Source organism: Abrus precatorius, unplaced genomic scaffold, assembly GCF_003935025.1.
Source record: "Abrus precatorius isolate BTA unplaced genomic scaffold, Abrus_2018 Scaffold8, whole genome shotgun sequence".
NCBI classification, from domain to species: domain Eukaryota; kingdom Viridiplantae; phylum Streptophyta; class Magnoliopsida; order Fabales; family Fabaceae; genus Abrus; species Abrus precatorius.
Genome location: NW_020874428.1, coordinates 11,117,339 through 11,140,781, shown reverse-complemented (window position 1 = coordinate 11,140,781; position 23,443 = coordinate 11,117,339). Strand labels below are relative to the sequence as shown.

At 32.4% G+C, this 23,443-nt stretch overlaps 1 protein-coding gene and 1 non-coding gene across 2 annotated transcripts; one reads left to right on the top strand and one right to left on the bottom strand.

The window, feature by feature from the left end:
- The first annotated feature begins 315 nt into the window (after positions 1-315).
- LOC113848121 (24-methylenesterol C-methyltransferase 2-like) lies at positions 316-1,882 on the top strand. Its single transcript, XM_027477510.1, has one exon. The coding sequence runs from the start codon at positions 382-384 to the stop codon at positions 1,450-1,452; it is 1,071 nt and encodes a 356-aa protein (XP_027333311.1). The 5' UTR covers positions 316-381; the 3' UTR covers positions 1,453-1,882.
- A 20,974-nt stretch (positions 1,883-22,856) lies between these two features.
- On the bottom strand, positions 22,857-22,963 carry LOC113848704. The gene has a single exon (XR_003501966.1). It is a non-coding gene; the product is annotated as a small nucleolar RNA R71 (small nucleolar RNA).
- Positions 22,964-23,443: the final 480 nt, after the last annotated feature.

The window sequence follows — 23,443 nt, the reverse complement described above, 5'->3', positions numbered from 1 at the left end:
ATTGTTTATTTTAAACAACTTGTTCTTTTAAAATACTAATTAAAAATTACAGACTTATTTTCTGTGTAAATTCAAAAAATGATTGACTAATGGTAAAAGGGGGAAAGAGAAAAAAAGCAAATGACTCGGTAGAATGAGAGGTAATGTGTGGCTGTTGGATCATGCAAGTGTTTAAACACGATTAAATTAAAAAACGAGAGATAAGGAAGGCAAGAATCACGCGCGAAACACGTGGAGTGAGGCAACACTGCAGCCACTGGGGGATGCCGGGATGGGAATAAGAACATAGACACCACACAAAAACAAACCACCAAAGTACAAAATAAAACCACCAACACACACACACGCCCCAATCGCTCACTTCACTCCTTCTGTTTCCCAATGGACTCAGTCTTCCTCTTCTGCACCGGCGCGCTCCTCGTCGGCGGCCTCTACTGGTTTGTCTGCATTCTGGGCCCGGCAGAGCAAAAGGGCAAACGCGCCACGGCACTCTCCAGCGGCTCCATCTCGGCGGAGAAAGTCCAAGACAACTACAAACAGTACTGGTCTTTCTTCCGCCGCCCAAAGGAGATCGAAACCGCAGACAAAGTCCCGGACTTCGTGGACACGTTCTACAACCTCGTAACGGACATCTACGAGTGGGGCTGGGGACAATCCTTCCACTTCTCACCCTCGATCCCAGGGAAGTCACACCGCGAGGCGACGCGCATTCACGAAGAGATGGCGGCGGATCTCATCCAGGCCGAGCCGGGGCAGCGAATCCTGGACGTGGGCTGCGGGGTGGGCGGGCCCATGCGGTCGATCGCGGCCCACTCAGGTGCGAGCGTGGTGGGCATCACGATCAACGAGTACCAGGTGAAGCGGGCTCTGTCGCACAACAAGAAGGCGGGCCTGGATTCGATGTGCCAGGTGGTGTGTGGCAACTTCCTCCACATGCCCTTCCCCGACAACAGCTTCGACGCCGCGTATTCAATCGAGGCCACGTGTCACGCGCCGAAGCTTGACGAGGTGTACGCGGAGGTGTTTCGTGTGTTGAAGCCTGGGGCTTTGTACGTGTCGTACGAGTGGGTGACAACTGATAAGTACGGGGGGCAGAATGCGGAACACGTGGAGATTATTCAAGGCATTGAGAGAGGGGACGCTTTGCCTGGGCTGAGGAGTTACTCTGATATTGCTCAGACGGCGCGTAGGGTGGGGTTCCAGGTTGTGAGAGAGCGCGATCTGGCTCTTCCACCTGCACACCCTTGGTGGACCCGCTTGAAGATGGGTAGGATCGCCTACTGGCGGAACCACCTTCTCGTTTCTGCACTCGCCTCTTTGGGAATTGCGCCCAAAGGAACCGTCCATGTTCACGAAATGCTCGTTAAAACTGCTGACTTTTTGACCAAAGGGGGTGACACTGGAATATTCTCCCCCATGCACATGATCCTCTGCCGAAAACCTCTACCCTAGCTTACCCTTCCCTTCAATCTTTGTTATTTTAATCTGCTGTTACCGTCTACTTTGTGTAATTTTATTTTTCTTATTCTAATTAGCTCGCATACTTGTCGTTAAGGTTTGTTCCACCGGGTCCCTTTATCTTTTGCTCAATTGATTTTTTTATATTTTAATATTTTCCCAAAGCATCTCCTCATTGATCCGATCATGTTGTCTGATTAACTTGGTTCTGTTGTGAGGCCGGGGAGAAGCATAACGAGAATGTTCCATTGAACGAAGGATGTTTGAGTCTCTACATTGGCAACACTGGTAGCGTTATTTATTGTTTGGGTTTTTAGAATCAGAATCTCTGCTTCACGCATGCTTTGGATCTATCAATGTTTTAGTTGATTAATCATGGTTCAGATTTAGAGACAAAATAACTATTCATAATTTAATTCAATTCCGTTCTGTTTGAAAAGTGCTACATAATCACTTTATTTAACTGCTTTTTCTGCTTCATTTAAATTTATCAAAAGTAACATTTCTATTCTCGAGAGAGAATTGAGGCAAAACGGAATGAGTTGGGTTCATACGCGAGCCATGAAATTAAACATTTGCTAACTGGTTTTGTTCCTCTTAAAAAGGATACTTTGAATCCTCTTTTTTTCCAATAAAAAAATTAAAAAAAACTTGCGGGTGCATTTTATCAAATTGTTAATATTATTGCTTTCACCGGATGTTCTGGATTCATTTTTAAATATTCATATTTTATGTTTATTTTAATATTATTAGTTATAATATTTGTATTAAATTTTTATAATTTTTAAATATATTTATAGAACACGCACCTAATTTTTTTTCTATTTGTTGTCATCAATTAGCCTTTCCATTGACTCTATATACGAACGGGAGAAAGAACATAAATCAAATTGCCCATTATTTTATCCTCCATCAACACTTATTTGTTACTCTATTCTTTATAATAAAATAAAATAAAATAATGAAATTTATAGTTGTTAAAATTTATAATATATAAAATAGAATTTATGCTTATTAAAATTGAGAATATTTAAAGTCATTTTTATATATAAATGATAAATTTGTATATTATTTTATATATTTATAATAAAATTTATAATTATTAAAGTTTAAAATTAAAATAAATAAATAAAATTTGCCTTAGTATAAAATATAAAATATAAACGAATTCATTATAAATTACAATATATTAAAACTAACTGAAATTAATTATAATATTTTTTATAAGTTAAAAATTAAATTTATAATTAATTCATACTTATTATTTTTGAATTGTATATAAAGAAAATTTATTAGAATCGATAGTTATATTATGTTAAAAATAAAGAAAAAAATATTCATACTATAAATTGCCTTAAATTAAAGTTTATTGAAATTAATTATAATATTCTTTTATAACTTACAAATTGAAATTAGAATTGATGGTTATATTATGTTAAAAAAATTGCAATAACAAAACGATTGTGAATGACTTTTAATAAAAAGATTAAAAAAATTTATATAAAAAATAGTGAAAGTTGTGATGAGTTAGTAAAGTAAGTAACTCATAAATAAGTTAGCTCTTAAGTATTTCAAATAGTTCATTTTTTAACATAATTTTTTTAAGGTTAAGAAAGAACATAATTGTTTATTCAGGTGAAACCATATCATATTCTTTCAAACTCATTCCATCTCAAGAAAAGAATTTATTTTGTATTTTCAATGTAAAGTTCAATGATAAATTGAGTGGTTATGGTTAAAATTTTACTTGATAAAAGTTTAAAAAGAGAAATCCAAGGCAGGAGATTTAATGAAGTCACAAAATCCTCTTTTAAAATGAATATTGTCATAAAAGTTTTATTTAATTTCTCTTTCTTCTATTTTCATTTCTTCTTATTTCTCCTCTTTAATAGTATACAAACTTGTTTTTCACATCTACCCTAAACCTACGTAACCATTTTTCCTTTAGATTATTATACTTTCAAATGTAAAGGTTTCTTATTTGAAAACATCATATATTTATCTTAATTATCTTAAAAATTATCATTTTGGTTTGATCAAAATAAGGGTAATGACTCAAGATATTTTGTTGAACCAAAAAAAATGCAGAGAATTCACTTTGCTATAATTTTTGCTAAAGTCAAAGTTATCCACCTAAGTTAAATTTAGACAGATGAATTTAAATTTTTCGTCAAATTCACTTAAGTTAATACACATTCGCTTAAGCAAATAAAAAATAAAGGTGAATCTAAACTTTTCGTCAAAATTAGTTTAAATCACAACTCATGCGCTTAAGCGAATCAAAGATATATATGAATTTAACAAATATTCGGGTAAGCTAATATTCAACGCTTAAGCTGTTATTGTGTTGTATTTCATAGCTTAAGCGAATTATGTTCTGCTTAAGCGAAAAAACTTGGCTTGGCGAATGTTGTAGAATTTGTGCAATGCTAAAACGACCATTATACCGAGAGAACATACGAAAGATCTAAAAGAGAATTGAATAATGTATCTATACAAAATCTCATTTTCATGTTGAATTAAGACTGTAAAAGTGGATATAAAAGTTTAATTCTAAAAATCATTAGCTTCATCAATAGAGTTTATCGAAAACTCTAAAGATCTAACATAACATTCAATATTTTATTGATTCAAAAGTTATTTTTTATTATGTATTTAAACTGCATTTGAACATATATCTGAAAGCATACTTTCTTAAAATAAGATTAGAAGATCTAAGATATACAAAGGTGAAAAGGAAAAAACACAACATACAAAGTTTGAAGACCAATGATGTAATGCCCCAGATTTTAGTAATCATATTTTAATATGTTAATATAAGTGTATATGTGTATTTTCATGTATTTATGTATTTGATGTATATGTATATATGTGCGATGATGTGGATGATTGGAATTGAATTGGAAAAATTTGGCTAAGTGTCAGGTGCAGGGAGTTCTCGCTGCAGTGAGAGGATCTTGGGAAGAAGATGTGCAACTGTCGCCTTGTCGCTATAGTAAAAAGCTTCTCGCTGCATTGAGATAGCAACAGTTTGGAGCGAGAGTGTCACAACTAGAGAAGATTTAAAGGGGCCAGGGCTTGGAAAACTCATTTTTCCCTTTTCTCTTTTCAAAGTCCCTTCGATTCTCTCAACCCAAAATCTTATTTCACCGATTAAGTTGCCTCCAAGCCTTTTGGGAGCAAGATTGAAGGTTGAAATTGTGTGGGGAACGCTTGGAGATAAGTTTTAATGGTTAGGGTTTCGAGTTTTCATCCTATTCTCTTATTTCTCGGTTTTCCTTGGTTCTCACGAGAAGTTTCTATGTATTTAGGACTAAGTTCGTGTGGGGAGCCTTCTTATTGCCGATTTTGTGTGCAGGTCTTCATTTCAGGTAAGGGGGGACTCTACTCTATCTCATTTTGTTTAATTTACCGTTCATTTTGTTGAATGTTGTGATGTGACTGAGATAGGGAGTAGGAAATGTGTGAATTGATTGTGGGGTTGACATACCCTTAATTGAAAATGTGTATGAGCATGTTGAGCAATTGATATTGAATGTGATGAGTGAAATGATTGAGCCCAATGTGGGCAAATAAGTGTGTTTGCATGTCCTTGAATGCTGACAAAAATGAGTATAGATGGCATGTTGAAATGTTGTGTGTATGAAATGGACATGTGTGTTGTGTGTGGTAGATGAATGTGGGCCAGTGGGCCGTATACCGTGAATGAATATGGGCACTTGTGCCGTATGTGTGAATGAATATGGGCCTATGTGCCGTATAATTTTAATGGCTATGGAAAATTGTGCTGCGTGCTATGAATGAGTAATGTGTGTGGTTAAAATGTGAGTGTGAACGGGACATGTTGAATGTTGTTGTAATGATGTTGTGAATGGTTCAGCGATACACTCGAGGGGTGGAAGATGAGGACGGTAGAAATACCTTGGGAAAGAGAGAGTGGTGGTGACACTAACAGTAAGCGTGGGTATACCACGGGCCACACACTCTCCTCCTGACTAGACCTCTGACCACTACCTTTGTTGAGCGACCCGTGACTGCCCACGCGGTATCGGTGAGGCGGGGTGATCGACGACCATTCATGATGTGAATCTGTGATCACAGTGCTAGAGTGAGCATGTCTAGGTGCAGTAAGAGCACGTGTGTAAATTGTTATAATGTCGTGAGTGCATCGGTTATGAATTGGAATGAAATGCTTGAAATGTTGCTTGTAATTACCTAGACTTGAGTAAATATGCTAGAATACCTATAGATATACATGGTGAGACTCTATGTTGGATAGTTTAGAGTACTCACCCTTACATTTATTTTTCAGGTGACCAAAACTATCAGCACCAGACTCAGTGAAGGAAAGATGAACCGCTATAGGACTTAGAATGTATTTTGAAATTATGATGTAATTAAATTAGTCTTGTAGCAGTCTTTGATATAAATTTGTAATTTTTTATTGTTTTGAATTGTTTTATGAAACTTTGTGATGAGATCTTTTATTTAAATGAAAATTTTATCACTCCCATTTTGTGAAATTATTATCTGAAAATTAATTTAAGGTGTTACATGGTTCATATTTTTAAAAGAAAAATTTATTTACTATTTTATATTTTTTAGTTAGGCTCTTACAATTTAATTATTAAATGATTGATATGAGATTAGCTCTTTTTTTTAAGAATTATTTATGTATGACACACATACAAAATATTTTTCACACAAATATTTTCTTTAATAAAATCATATTGATATTTAAATTATAAAGTAAATGATAAATATCAAATATATGTAAATATTTTATAAATTTTATAATCATATAGTATTACTGTATGCTTATTATTTATTAATAATAATATTTAAATTTTATTTTTTATATTTTAATTTAAAATAATATTTTCCTATATAACATGTGCATTACAAGAACAACTATAATTTATTAAATTTAAATAATATTATTCTTACAATTTATTTACATTGAAAGAAATTTTTGAAAGATATAAAATATAAAAAATATTGTTAATTCTTATTTTTGTTATTTTAACTAAGTTTATTATGTATTTTTATTATAATTTAGTTGTTAAATAATTTTTTTTCAGATAAAAAAGTATAATTTTTTCTTTATATATGTATATTTTTTTTATTACAAAATTTTATTGTGACCATTTATCTTTTATTCAAACTTTTTCTATTAAAATTTATATACATTATAAATATTTAATTCATTAAAATAATTTTTCAAAAATTTATATTTTTGAAAAAAATACTTTCACGCAGTACATGAGTTAAAAATACTAGTATATATATATATAATTAAATATATTATATTATTTTAATTAAATTTTTTATTTTTCTTACAATTTCAGATTCAATTTTTTTTAAAAAAAATGTGTTGTGTGTTAACTTTTTATTATCTTTTAGTATTTGAGCTTCTCTACCCTAACCCTATTTTTAATCTCTATGTATTAGTAATCATGAATCATTAGAGATAGTTGTCAATACTGCCACAAGAGGTCACCAAGTGATCCCACATGGGAGGTCATCCATTGTGCAGATCCATCTTGTTGTCGCCCAATTCAGTATTATTGTCATTTGATCGGATTTCACAAAAGACAATGTCATATCCGAAAAATAATTTATGTGTTTAATTTTGCTTATAGTTTCTAAGAATTTTAATTTTAAAAGTTGTTGTATTAAGATACATTTATCACTTATGATCTTTAAATATTTGTTTTCTATCTATGCTTATACCTTCTTCGGCAACTACGTATTGAATTTTTGTATTAATATGCTTCTTATGTGAAATTATATAAGCATATATTTTTTTATAAACATTTTTTTTCGTCAAACAAGCATAAGTAATGGGTACAGGTATGGGGTATGTGAGTATCTAGAGGGTATGGGTATGAGAATTAAAGTTACTACCAACGCAGGTGTAAGGCTGGATACAAGTATTTTTTTTTTTTAAACCTGGATATGGGGATAAGTTCTATAATATCCTGCCCATACCCTATCCATATTCATTTCTACCTATTTTTCTTCCTAAAAAAAGATTTAGGCTTTACTTTCTTGTTTAGGCTTTAGCTATTTTCATCTTCTGAACCCTTATATGATCTAAGGCCAGTAGCCTCATTTCATCAAGACTATTCAATTCGGCAAACATAGCCTCTATGAATACTCAATTTTATCCTGGTCCCATATAAATAAAGTAATAAATAAATAAATAATAAAAATTAGATAAGATTTTGAATTTTAGATCTATAAGAGGTTAGGATTTTTTTAATTTTTTTTAAATATGTAGATATTTTGGTTAGTGAAGAAAAAAATGATTAGTCAGTAGATTTTAAGAAAAGTAGAGGAGACGGTTGAGGATATTTTGAGAGGTGGCCATCAGAAAATAAGAGATTATGGGAAGATAAAACCTTTTTTAAAATAAATAAATAACCCTATTAAATAGGATATAGAGTTTAGGAGGTTGGCTATAAATTAGCAGCTTAGGTCTTCAAATAGGGATAGACATTTTTATTTTTTACGGGAAACTAATAGAGAGAAAATTAAACTCTCTTGGAGAACACGAGAAACAAAGAGAGAAGAAAAAAGAGAAAAACTTGAGAGAATTTGGAGACAAAAAATAGAGCGAGAATTTAAGGTAGCACGACAAGACAAAGAGGAGAAGGGAGAAAGGGAACTGACAGAGTCAATAACACGTTATAGATTGAAGGAGGGAGTTCCAATAAAAGAACTCTAAGTCATCACGAAAGAGCCGACAAAATAAGTAATAGGGATAGCAATGAGTAGGGTATGGGTAGGGTACTATAGTACCCATCCTCATACTTGTGTTTTAAAAAAATACCTGTACCCGGCCCCATACCCGCCTGGGTATGAATATTAATCTCTGTCCCCGTACTCTCTGGGTACCCGCATACCTATCTTATACCCATTACCCGCGCTTGTTTGAGAAAAAAATATTTATAAAGAAAAATATGTTTATATAACTTCACCTAAATAGCATAATAATACAAAAATTCAATATGTAGTTGCCGAACAAGGTACAAACATAGATAAAAAATATTCAAAGATTATAAATGTTAAATGTATCTTAATATAATAATTTTCTAAACTAAAATTCTTAGAAACAATAAGCGAAACTAAACACATAAGTTATTTATCAGTGATAACCCTATCTTCTGTGAGATTTGATCGATTGGTAATGTTAGAGCGACAACGAAATAGATCTGTATAATGGTTGTCCCTTCGTGTGGGATTGACCTCTTGTGACGACATTGACAACTAACTCTAATTAATAATATTTCATAGTTGTTAGGTTTTAATGAGACAGACATTGACAATGAGAATAGAGTTAGAGTAGAGAAGTTCAATACTAACAACAGAAAATGTATACATAAAATATTATTTTTAACTTTTGAATTTAAAATTGTAAGAAAAATAATAGATTTAATTAAAATAATATATATATATATATATATATATATTAATACTAGTATTTTTAACTCATATACTATACGAAAGTATTGTATCAAAATTACAAATTTTTGAAAAATTATTTTAATGAATTAAATATTTATAATGTATATAAATTTTAAAAGAAAGAATTTGAATAAAAGATAAATAGTTACAATAAAATTTTATAATAAAGAAATATACGTGTATATTAAAAAAATTATACTTTTTTATCTGAAAAAATTAACAAATAAAAATTAACAATAATTTTTTATATTTATATATTTTCAAAAACTTCTTTGAACGTGAATAAATAGTAAAAATAATATTATTTAGATTCAATAGATTATAGTTGTGCTTGTAATACATATGTTGCATAGAAAAATATTATTTAAATTATAATATAAAAATAAAATTTAAATATTATTAATAAATAATAAGTTTACAGTAATAGTAGGTGATTGTAAAATTTATAAAATATTTACAATATATTTATTATTTATCATTCACTTTATGATTTAAACATCAATATGATTTTATTAACAAAAATATTTGTGTAAAAAATATTTTATGTGTGTCATATATAAATAATATTTAAAAAAAATCAATCTTATATTAACTATGTAATAATTAAATTGTATTAGCCTAATTAAATGATATAAAATAGTAAATAAATTTTTCTATTAAAAATATAAACTAAAATAATTTTTTTTGTTTACTTTATTATTAAATATATTTTAATATTAGTCTTATATAACTTCACATAAGTAATATAATAATACAAAAATTCAATACATAATTATAAAATAAAGTTCAAGCATATATATATATATATATATATATAATAAGTTTGACGATTCTCTTATAGGAACAGTTGAAACCAGCCTCGGTCAAGGTCCGATTTATTTCAACTGTTCCTATAAGAGAATCGTCAAACTTATTATGAGAATGTCTCTTAGACAAATTAAGACAGCAGCATCTATGCCTATGTCTTCATCAGAGGCAATGTCTGCCCAAGATTTCTTTGGTAGGCTGTTTAAGCTACCTTGTTGTATGGCTAGAAGTGTGTTAACAGGGAAAGCATAATCTGCTTTGGTTTGTTTGACACTCTTTGTTTTTGATTGGGAAGAATCAACCTTGTTGGATGAGTCTTTTTTAGGAATCACAGATTGCTGAGTAGATGACTCTACAATCTGGATGGCTTTCTGGGTGGATGACCCAACCGGAGTGGATGACTCCGAAGAATTAGAACAAGAGTCTGTTGTAACAGACTTGGATTTTGTTTTGTTGAGAGTTAGGGCGAGCCTAACTCTTCCTCCTCTGGACGAACCTCCCCTAGAAGGGGCTGTTGCCTTTCTAGGCATTCTATTTATCCTGTAAATATTCACGGGTAAGGTAGTCAGGAAGAGAGTTTGAAGTGCCTTTGAGATACTCGATATTAAAATCAAAAACACTTAAAATTGCTTGCCATCTTGCAAAGATTTGTTTTGAGGCAAGGTTTTTTACATCTTTTTGTAAAATTTCTTTAGCGGACTTGCAGTCCACTCTGATAAGAAATTTTTGATTTAATAAATCAGATTGAAATTTTGAAACACATAAAACAATTGCCAAAACTTCTCTTTTAACAGTAGAATAATTCTGTTGTGCAGAATTCCAATGTTTAGAAGTATATGCAATGATATGCTCATGTGACTCAATCTTTTGCTTGAGGATACCCCCGTAACCTATGTCCGAGGCATCAGTTTCAACAATTTTGAAGGCTTGAGGAATAGGAAGATATAAGCAATTTATCTTCCTGACTCTATTTTTGATTTCTTTGACGACGTTGGTATGAACATCAGTCCAAGAGGGAGGATTTTTCTTAAGCCTATCATGTAAAGGTTTAATGATGTTATTTAAGTGGGGAATAAAATCTCCTACATAGTTGAGACATCCTAAAAACCTTTGTAATTGAGTTTTATCAAGGATTCTGTCAGGAAATTTATCAGCGAACTCAATGGACCTGCTGATAGGAATGATGGTACCTTGGTGGATATTATGACCAAGGAATCTGACATTGGTTTGGAAGAGACTAATTTTTGATTTAGAAACGGCAAGTCCGTTTTGTTTAATAACATTGATGAAAACATTTATATGTTTGAAATGTTGATCAATGGATTGAGAGAAAATTAAGACATCATCAATATAGACAATGACGAATTTTGAATAAGGATTAAAAATATCATTCATAATTTTCTGAAACTCAGAGGGAGCATTTTTCAGACCAAAGGGCATAACATTCCATTCGTAATGCCCAAAGGGGACAGTGAAGGCAGTCTTGTACCTATCATTTTCACAAATTTGGATTTGCCAAAACCCAGATTTCATATCAAATTTTGAAAAGATCTTAGCAGAATTTAGCCTGTTAAGAAGATCTTTTTTATTGGGGATAGGATGCCTAATCCACTGAAGGGCTTGATTAAGGGGTTTGTAATTAATGACAAGTCTGGGAGTACCTCTCTCAATCTCTGCCGGTTTATTAACATAAAAGGCGGAGCAAGACCAAGGACTTTTACTTTTTCTAATAAGATTTTTGTCTAAGAGATCTTTAATCTCTTTCTAACAATAATGAAGGAGTCATTCATCTGAATAGGTCTGGCCTTAGTGGAAATCTGGCTATCCTTAAATCCTGACTCATAAGGAAGACTGATAATATATTTTTTCCTATTCCAGAAGGTGCTGGGTAGGTCAGAACATATGGAAGTTTGGATGTTTCTTAAAAGGGATTGGATTTTCTTCTGAAGCGAAGGATTTTGTAATTGTTTTTCAATGTTGGCAAAAGAAACTTCTTCTTTTAGAAAATTAATTTGATTGATTTTGTTTTGAATAGAATTAATATTTTTTGTAAATGGTTTGTTAGAAAATTTGAAGGTTATTTGTTTTCCTAAATGACGAGTGGAAATACCATCTTTCGAGATTTGTAGAGGGAAAAGGGCTTTTATAAAAGGTGTTCCGAGAATAACTTCATTTTTTAAATTTTTTACAAGAAGAAAGTTTGTTTCAATCTTAAGCCCTTGATTTTCAATTACAGCTTTAGAAAGCTTGTAATTAATTTTAAGCTTCGAACCACTAGCAGTACTGAGTTTTTCAGAAGTTTTTTCAAAATACTTTGTAGGAATTAATCCTTCTAAAATACAGTTTGAATCAGCACCTGTATCAAAGAGGGCTAAGGTATCAAGAACAAAATCATCAATAATGATTCTGATGTTAATATAAAATTTTTGTATTTTGACCTTGTTGATCAAACACATAAAGGTTTCTTCTAGATTATCAGAATCAACCTTCTCAGAATCATTATTTTCAGGAAGTTCTACTTTCTCAATATCAGATTCATCATCTAACTGAGAAAGAATAACTTGGTGAATTTGTTGTTGATATTTGATCTCTCTGATCTCTTTTTTGAGATTATTTATCTCAATCTGGAGATCTTGAATAGTGGTTGGTTTAATGCTAGAATTCTTTTCTAGTCTTTTGAAAATATTTGCAATGTCGAATTTATTTGAAGTAAAATATTCTTTAGGTTTAGGTTTATTTTCTAAAACATCTTTAAATTTATTTAAAAATTCTTTTCTATCTTGAGGATCCGAAATGGAACTTATTGCTTCAAAAAGAAGATCTTGTTCTTTTGTCAAAACATTGATTTCTGGAGTATCATCACTATCAGAAGAGGAAACTTGGTCGTCATTTTGAATTTGGTTGACATCTTCCTCAGATTCTTTAACAGAATCTTCATCAGAGGTATTAATAATAAGATTGTTAATCTGGTCTTCTATAGAAGGCTCAAGATTAAGGCTACTAATTTTCTTCTTTAACCTGCAGTATTTGCTAAGATGGCCGGGTTTACCACAATTGTAACAGGTTACGCCTGTTTTGGGTTTTTTGGGAATGTTGGTGGGGATGACATTTTCCCCTTGTTTCTTAGGATTAGGTTTTCTATTGTACCTACGTTTGTAGGGCTTTTTGTAAGGTTCAACAGCCTCTTTCTTAGGGACATGTTTCTTCTTATTGGGAGAGCAAGATGGAAGACCAAATTGCTCACAGAAAGATCCTAACTCTTTCTTGCTCAAGGCTTTCTCTTTGGCAAGCTGTTTCTGGAGTTTATCCTTCTGGCAAGCTTTAATACCGCTATGAATAATGATAGCAGTAAGCTGACCATAATCATAACTATCATAATTGATTTCTCCAGTAGGAATGACTTCGGAGTTTACTTCTAATAAGATCTCCAAAAGCTTTGGGAAGCCCATCTAGATATTTCTCTTTCCAGTAGGCTTGGTTACAATCTTCCCTGGTTAGGACCCTAGACATAAAGGTATCTTTATACCACTTGAAGTGTTCTAGGGAATCACATTTGAGGTTTGAAAGAAGCTCTCCTGATCTTTCCCTCCAAAGAGAAGGATCACCAAGGAAATGTTGGGATATTGTGTATAACAACGTATACACAGCATCAAGGAGACGCTCATTGTCACTGACAATGGTTTTCCCCTTGTCATCAATTTTGACTGCAGAGAGAATATTATCTCTGTCAAATTCAGTGAGATAATTGTCCCACCAACCTTTGAGTTGGCCAGTAAAACCAGCAACAAAAATATAAACAATGGTGTCTTCAGGCATATTTTAATTAGTAAAATAGCCCATGGCGACAACCGACATATTTTGGAGTTTGGCAATGATATTATATTTAGATAATCCATCAATATTCCAAATATAAATATCATTAGAATTGAAACTTTGGATAAAATCTTGTTTTTCTTCTAAAATGAGGTCAGGAGCAGTAGCTCTATTATAATAAAGTTTGGAAGAATTTTTCCAATTGTTGATTGGATTGATAGCTAAAACAGAATCTGTTTCAGAATAATGTTCTGAATCAGTTTTGGAGATAACATTGACAGTTTTGGCAAGAGACCTAGTCTTGGGTTTAGCACTAGATTCCTCAGAGGGTTGAGGAGTGTCGGGAATGGTAGTGAGGAGGCTAGTGATTTTACTAAGCAACTCGTTCTGGTTCTCTTCGTTCACTTTGGTTTTTTCTTTTTGCCTAAGTTCTAAGATTTTCTGCTTAGCTTTGGCACTAATCTTAAAAGGTTTAAACAAAGGTTTTTCTAATTGAGGTTGAGAGGATGAAGAAGCTGCTTCTTCAATTTTAGGTTTGACAGGATTAACAGAGATTTTTTCTCCTAAAACCTGAAGGTATTTATTGGTATAATTGGCCTGTTCCATAAGGCCTTGGATGTCATGAGGAGTGATAGACTCTTCAGGGTTCTTAGACTTAAAAGGAGTAGCAGTAACAGGGTTACCGCCTTTGTCTTTCAAATTAGGTAATTGGTATTGAGATGTGGGTGGTAGTTCACTTTGGACTATTTGTCCGTCTTTGATCTGCCAGGATATGACATTAGCAGAGGAGGTACTAATAACATCCTCTTGCCAGGGATAATCAATATTATTATGAATGGTATAAGCATGATACCAATCAAAGAATGGAATATTTTGTTTGATTTTTTCGAGAAATTGATAGAATTTCTCTTGGATATCAGACCTATCTTTTCCCCTATATTTTTGAAAGAACCACTCTCTTTGAGGTTTCCATTCCTCAGAGTAGAAATCTTTCCTAAGGGTTTCCTTATCTATAATGAATTTATGAAATAACATCATAAGACTCATTAAGGGAAGAGTAGGTTGGAGATTGGATACTCTGATTTTCGTCTTCTTTTTCAGAAGTCTGATAAACATTTCTAGGAATCCTAGAAGAAGTATCTAAACCTTGAAGATTTAGAGAAGGGTCATGATTAACAGACCTAGGAATATCAGGTCTAATATAAGATCTAGAAGAAAAGGATCTTCTAGCAGAGACAAAGTCAGATCGATTACTATAAGCATCGATCCTTGAGGAGAAAGAGTTTCTCCTATCAAAGGTTATTTCAACCTTTCCAGAATTGTCCTGCGAAATATCTTGTATTTGAGGAGCAGGACGAGGAACACTGGGTGAGGCTTTATCCATAACCCATTTTTCTGGGAGAGTAACCTCATCCCATTTGATAATTCTAGGTAGAGAAACATTGGCCTTTGTCATATCAGTGATAAACAAAGTAGTCTCTCCTTTTTGAGGTTTAAGAAGGACTCTAGAAGCACAAGAGTTCATGACCTTGTACTGAATCCTATAGATGAGAGCTGCGGGAATAGATCCCTCTTTCATGTCTAACCCATGAAAGCAAATATTGAGAAACAAGGAGTCTAGGATGTGTTCATCCATAAGATTCACAGTTTTGTTGGGAAAACAGTTAAAATAAATCGGACCTTGACCGAGGCTGGTTTCAACTGTTCCTATAAGAGAATCGTCAAACTTATTATGACGAATGTCTCTTAGACAAATTAAGACAGCAGCATCTATGCCTATGTCTATCAGAGGTTTGATAGCTACCTGAACACATCCTATGTGAAGGTATTTGTATTTTCTTTTATGGTCATTGAGAGAGGATTTAGACAGGAGATGAAATTCTTCTCCTATACCTTTTCCTAAAGGGATATTATTTTCAACAGTCTTGATAATGTAATCAGAACTGTTTTTCTTGGGTTGATCTTCAGGAACATATAATGTATCCTAAGGAATGACTGGGATGGTCCAGTCATCCATACTTTGGTTGATCTCTTCGAATCAGACTTCTTCGTCGAAGAAGTTGTGTTTGGGTGTGATTTCAGGAGAATGTCTCTCCTGATCATCAAAGAGATTGGGTTTTGTGGGAGAGGAAGAAGATGAACTAGAGCTAGAACGGAAGGAAATACGGGAGAAAGATCTTAACAGTCTAGACATAATTAAAAACATCTGACTCATCACCCTCATCTGGTTCCGTAACAATACATCTGTTAATTATTTATAACTTATTCAACTGGATCTGGTTATTTGTGGACTTTTTTTTTCTTTTTTTTTTTACAAATTTTGAAGTTCTTTTACTATAGTTACCAGCTTCTTCTGTTGTTAGTTTCTTTTGAATACAGCATCGTTAAATTAGCCTTACTGCCCTTTCATCCATACGGGTCTTACTGCTACAGCCCTATTCAAAAGAACTAAGAACTGCTGTACTTCTAGTAAAATATTTTCATAAACTTAAAGAACTATACAAAAGCAATATTTCAGAACCATTAGTTCGTGGCGTTGTTACAGACAGGGACGACCATAACTGGTCTCACCCGAAGGGCCTGTCAGCTGTCCAGCCTATAAACCATGGTTACAGAAATTTCATAAAGAAATTTAAAGTTCAGATCCAGAAGAGCACAGTTATAAACAATCAACAGTTATATTCCTACTTCCCCATCAGGCTCTGATACCAGATTTGCCCGAAGTGGATCAAGGGAACAAAAATAGAAATTAAAAGACTGAAAGGGAAGTAGGCAGTAGCAGGACTACTAAATGAAATGCAGAAATTAAAAGTGCAGTATGTAAATTGTAAGTTTAAAACATAAGAAACTAGAACGGTGGTAGAACCAACACAGATCTAGTGAGGGGAGAAGAGAAGAAAGCCGGACGACGGTAGTCCGAACAGAACCGGCTAAGAGGGAGAAGAGAGAAAAATAGTTTGAAACAGCAAACTTTTATTGAAAGATCTCAAAGAAGAAGGCTTACAAGGGATTATTTCTCAGAGCTTCTCTCTCTTAAATCTCTCTTAACTTGCTAAATGAGAGGGTACCTCACAATATAGTCGAGGCCTCCTTATATAGAAAATTAAAATACTGTTTGTATAGTTCCGGTAAATAACAGGAACTATTTGTACAGAGCCGGTTATAATTCTGTTATGTCTATACCATAACAATCATCTTCATTTTGATAGAAGTCGTCATCTTTGTTGGGATTAGACTCCGGTTTGGTAGAAGTTTTAGCTTCATCTTGATTTAGAAGAAGAAGGACTTCTTTTAAGTTTTTCTTCATTTTATCTTTAGAATCACATCCTGATAGGAATGCTGCAATTTTTGCTTTCTGATTCAGAAATTGGAAGGTTGCAGGATCAGCAAGTTTCAAGAGTTTTGGATTATTTCCAAAGAACTCATTAACTCCTTGAGGTCCAACATGTTCTGCGTTGAATTGATTCCACCATTTCACAAAAGCATGTTTGTGAATCATGGGAAGAATATCGTCTTCATCTGTTTTGCTATACCTGTACTGCCATGAGAATACCCAGGCCATTGCAAAAGTAGAGAAATACTTGAGATCTGCTCCAATTCTGTTAGGGGCATATCTGATTTTGAATATTTCAAATCCTTGTTTTACTGGAGAGGGAAGGATTGCCTCTAATGGTCCAAAGAAGTCCCACCATTGAAGGAACCAATTAGGAAAATTGTAATTTTGATTTTTCTTAAAATAAATCAACCAAGAGTGTCGATTGAGTTTGTTCTGGAAACAAAAAGTTCTTGTCCAGGCATCTATGTAGTCCCAGTAATTGTATCCGACCGGATCAAAAGGTTGGGAGAATTTCTTGGGTGTATTTGGATTGTTTCCAAAAATTTTTGGTGACAAGATTTTTAAAATCTGTATAGTCGAATGAGTGATTACAGAAGGATCTTTTTGGTCTTTGTAATGCTTAATAGAGACAGAATCTGAATCTATTAATATAAACTCATAAAATTGTCTAGTTTTATTCAAGGCGTATGGTCTAAAATGAAAACCAGGAGGGAAGGCTTTGGTGATGGCTTTGTATGGGTTTTGGTCCCAAAATTCGGGCTCCATTTGAATGACAGTGGAGAATTTTCCTTTTGCCATATAATGGTTGGTATTTGGGGTCTTACCCTTTTGAAGGCTAATGGCTTTCTCTGTTTTGTCTGGGAGACTTAATGTTTTTTGTGACTGGTTGAAGGACTGGATAATAGTGTTTAGGTTTGCTAAATCAATTTCCATGTGGATATGTGGGTATGGGGCGGGGTGAGTACTTAGATACCCATACCTGCACTCATCCCTATTAAAATTTGCGAGTTTTTACTCACACCCATACCCGTACTCCTATAGTGGGTAAATACCCTACCCATTGTAGGTAAATTTTGCGGGTGTCCATCGGGTACTTTACCCATTGCCATCCCTAATAAGTAAGGACTTATTTCATTTTTTTTAATTCTTCTTCTTTGGATGCTTTATTTTCTTTTTTTTATCTTCTTCTTGCTTTCACGATTCTCTCTCTTCCATGCATAAAAAAAATCTAATATCGTGAAATCCTAAAAAAATTTCCCCCTTTATTCTTTTCTTTTTATTAAAAATTTAATTTTATCATACTCTAAAAAACCTAATTCATAACAAATTTTATGTCTTCTTTTTGTCCCAAAAGTCATAAAATCTTTTTATGCTAAAAGGTCATTCTTTCTGTAAAACCAAAAAGAAGGACTAATTTTTTTTATTTATGTTTTTAAATCCCTTTTGCAATGATAAATCCTTAAAATTTTTAACCAAAAAAAAAAACTAATTCTTTCCCTAAAATTCATCCCTTTTGAAAAACTCTAATTTTCCTCCAAAATCCTTTCCCAAATTTTTTTTCCCTCTTAAAAATCATTCTTTTTGAAAACCCTAATTTTTCCTAATATTCTTTTTTAAAACAAAAATCATCCTTTTTGCAAAATAATAAAAACCCTAACTTCTTTTTCAAAATTATTTATTTTCCCCCTCAAAATCCCCTCTTAAATATCCCTTTTTCACAAACCCTAAATAAACCTAATCTTTTTTTTTTTTGAAAAAAAAATTCTTTTTTGCTTACCTAAAAAAGAATCCTTTTGAGAAACCCTAAACCTTAATTTTTTTTTTAACATTTAAAAATCATCCCTTTCCACAAATATTTAAAAAAAAATAACTTCTTTGTAAATCTTACAAAAATAATCCCTAAATTAAGAAAGAGTTATTTCTCCATTACTTTTGTTTGCATTTGTTTTCTCTTTTTTGTTTATTCTATATGTTATTCTTTATTTCATCCTTGCATGTAAAAAAGTTAAACCTTTGTTGTAAAAAAAAAATCTTATTGAATCCACGCAATAGCCAAACAATTTTGATAGAGTGGTGGATCTACCTTCAACGTTGTTTGAATCGTAAGGGTTTATTGATTAGCTTGTGCTAACTTGAACCCTATGCAAGAGTGAATTTACTTAAAAAATTGATAATAATAATAATAATAAAGTAAAAAATTAAGTTTTAAAAAAAAATCTTTGTAACTTACCCAAAATCAAATTTTAAAAAAAGTTTCAATAAAAAAATAAAGTTTTCCAAAAAATAAATTCTTGCAACTTTTGCAACTTATCTTAAACCTAATTTTTTAAAACAAAAGAATTATGTGGCTTTGATTCCCCTGTTACACGCGGAGAATACGTATGAGCGAGACCTGACTTGTTAGGTTCAAATTTTTTAAAAAAAAATTCAAGTCTAAATTAAAAAAAATGAAATTATTATATTTATTTTAAAAAAGATAAATAAACAAAATATAAAGATAAAATGTTTTAAGATTGTTTTCTTTAATACCAAAAATGTAAAAAAAAAAAGGAACAATATTCTCTAAATAATGTTTTCTCTCAATTCAAATTAATTTTTTTATTATGTTTCTTTATTTAAAAATATAAAAACATTTTTTACTTTAAGGAAAATAAAAAAATCAAGTTGAATTTTATTTAAATTTAATACAAAATGCAAAAAAATGATATTCTATAAATAATCCTTTCTCTCAATTCAAATCAATTTCTCAATTATGTTTCTTTATTTAAAAAATATATATATAAAAATGAATTTTTACTTTAAGGAAAATAAAAAAATCAAGTTGAATTTTATTTAATACAAAAATAGAAAAAAGAGGAATACTATTTTATAAATGATCCATTCTCCCTATTCAAATTAGATTTTTATTTTTATTTAAAAATATATAAAACTGAATTTTTACTTTAAAGAAAATAAAATATCAAGCTGATTTCTGTTATAAAAAAAGCAAAAAAGAATAATATTTTTTAAATAGTTCATTCCTTTAATTCAATTTAATTTTTTATTTTTTTCTCTAAAAAAATGAAATTAATATGTTTCTCTAAAAAATTAAAAATAAAATTAATTTTTTATTAAGTATGAAATTAATTATTTTTAAAATGAAATTAATATGCTCCTTGCACACACATCACTAACACTCACCTCACACCCATTTGGACTCTATACCCGAGTCTGTGTGATGTCTTGACTCCTGCTATTGAGGGGCTTAATGCCCACTTGGCAGTTGCTGGAGTATCACTCAAGTTGTTACTAGCATCATGGCTTAGCCATATTGAGAGGACATGTCCCTACTTGTGGCTATGTTATGAACTAGGTCCTTATCATTTGATAGGGACAATCTGGGGACATAATAGATTTAGGGATCAAGATCCACCTCAAAACCATGTACTGATTAATGACCATAGTGACCACCTCACTATAGGATTTCACCCAAAATAAGGACACATGAAGAGCTTACTCTCCTTTTCTCTTCATTCATCATAGCCTTAGTAACATGACATGCATACCATGAGCATACCATTTTCTTTCCTTTTCATCCAAAAATAAAATGAAACATTAATGAAAAAATATCTATTTTGTGAAAATCATGATAATTGCATTTAGCTTGCATTGGTAGGACATCTCCTAAGCATGATAGGTTACATTTCATCTCATTATTTTAAATCATTCCAAATTATCATGCATTCATTAAATTTACATATCGAACATCAATTTTATTTTACTATGTTATTTTTTTCCCTTGTTATGCTCATTTTTTTCTTATATAAAAAATTTAAAGGATTTAATAGCATTAAAAAATGAGAGAGGTTCAAGGTCACACTAGCACTGCATCAGGACCAATGAGAAGAATCAAAATCACTGTGCTGAGCAATGACCTTCAAAGAGTGAATGAGATCCGCTGATATATGCCCAAGGAAGTACACTCAAGCTTTGAAAGGAAAATACGGTCGACTCTTCGATTTGCTTTCTATCTCAATAGAAACACTGATGTTGAGTGCTTTAACCCAATTTTGGAATTCAAAACTCAAGTGTTCAGAATTACCCAACTTGAAACTTGATAAGTCTGTAATTAGGCCCTATTTTACAGCCCATGTATTCATATTTGACCTTTATTTTATTTGAGTTTTACACTAATTTATATATTAATTGTGCAATTTGGTATAAAGAGGCTGAAAGTGGATGTTGGGCGCAATTTGGGCCTAAATTGATGGAAGATTAGAGCTTCGCAGAAGTCAGCGCGCCCAAATCCTTTCAACAAGCATGGGGTACTGCAAGCCCATGCACAACCGTGCTTAAGGCCTTGCACGGTCGTGGTCATCTGCAGGAAGTCCAATTATGAAGAGTTTTTAGGGTTTTCAAACCCTATTAAAAAGGAGATCTTAGGCATCGTAAAGAGAAACCATTTTTGACACCTAGTCTTTGACACTTCTTATCTCCTTTCTCGTGCACGGGATCCTTGGCACATGCTTAGCGGGACTTAGAGCTTTGAGCGATCGTACTTGAAGATCGGAAACTCATTTCATTCTATTTTGCTTTTCTTTATGGCTTTGTTTATGATTATTTTAGTTCTTTTCTTTAGCATGAGTAACTAAGTCCATAGCTAAGGTTATGGGAACTATCGTTCATGAATTTATGAGATTTTGATGTCTGAATCTAAATTTGATTTCCGTTTCGTGATTAGATTTTATCCTATTGTGTTTCTTTCTTAATCCTAATTAATTATATCGTCAGGCGACCGTACTCGGTTAATTAATATATCTATAGTGTAAAACGAGACAAAGGATTAGGTGCATCAAACCAATCTTTCTCTTCTAATCATTATTAAATTAACAAGTTCATAGGTTCCTTAAGCTTTCTTAAGTTGATGTCTTACATGACCATTAAAGATGTTAATTTAGAGAAAAGAATATTAATATTGCATGACCATTGGGTATTAATAGTATTTGTATGAATGATTGGTAATCACAAGGAAATCAGATTTAGAGTTAAACAGAAAAATAACATAAAAGATTTTATGAGAAAACCCATATGCCTTAGGCTCCTCTCCGATAAGTTTAACCAAAATGTGCATTATATCCCTTGCTTTTAGTTTTATAATTGATTTAATAATTTCTTGTTTTAATTAATCTCGTATCTTTGTAGCTCAAACAATTGAATTAGGAAATTCTTAGTAATTGTAAATAAATCCTTGTGGGACGATATTTTGGGATTAATTTAAGAATCCTTTATTACTTCTCGATGAGTACACTTGCCCTCCGAACAAGTTTTTGGTGCTGTTGACGGGGACTGCTTTTTCAATATTAAGAAAATCTCAAATTTAATTGATTTTGAGCAATTTGTGTCTTACTTTATTTTAATTCTGTCTTGTTTATTAAATATTTTTATATATTTTTTATAATTTTTGTTTTTATTTTATTTTAGTTTTTTTTAATTATTTCATAATTTCTTTTAATGTATGCTCATTTGTTCTAAGTGCTATACACCTTATTTATTTGATTCGGAGATTGAAAGACCAGTTCGTAGACAAAGAAAAGAAGTGAGAGTGCAAAGAATGGCAGAGAGAAGAAGATCAATTCAAGATTACATGACACCTACCACTAGAGGCACTCCTGGAAGCATCGCGGCCCCTAGTATGGAGGCAAACAATTTTGAATTGAAACCAGTAGTCATAACCATGGTCCAGAACTCCATACAGTTTGGAGGCATGTCTAATGAAGACACCAATTTACATCTGACAAAGTTCCTATGATTGACAGATACCATAAAATACAATGGAGTCTCCAACGATGCTATTCGACTCTGGCTTTTCCCCTTCTCAGTATCTGAAAGGGTGAATGCATGATTTTCCTCACTCCCTGCCAATTCCATCACAACTTAGGAGGATCTCACTCAACAATTCTTGAAAAAGTACTTTTTCCCATCAAGGTCCTTTAAACTTATGACGGAGATATATTGCTTCCAACAATATGAAGCAGAATCCTTATTTGAGGCATGAGAGCGATTTGGAGAACTTTTGAGGAGATGTCCTCATCATGATTTTCTGATGTGGAGACAGGTGCAAATCTTTTACAGTGGCCTATCAATCCCCACCAGGGCTACGATTGATGCCACAGCAGGAAGGTCCCTCATAAAGAAAAGATTCGAATGATGCATACAAGCTGACTCTTACGACATCAAGAGGAAAGAGGCTGCCCCAGTCTACCAAGCAGAGAGCAACAACCCACTAATGAACCAAATTGCAGTCCTTGCAAAGCAACTAGAATCTTTGATGAAGGCTCAAGATCAATCTTTGATGAGCCTGCGTAGTATTAGGTAGTTGGTTAGGTAAAGGCTGACCAAGCCAATGATGCTTAGCTGGTTTTTTCGGATGATCAGCCACACTGGGACTGAGACACGACCAAATATGCTAAATTTTTAAAGGAGATTTTGACCAATAAAAAAAAGTTGAGAGCACATGAAACTGTGAAGCTCACCCAAGAGTGCTCAGCTATAGTTCTTAAAAAGCTTCCACCTAAGCTT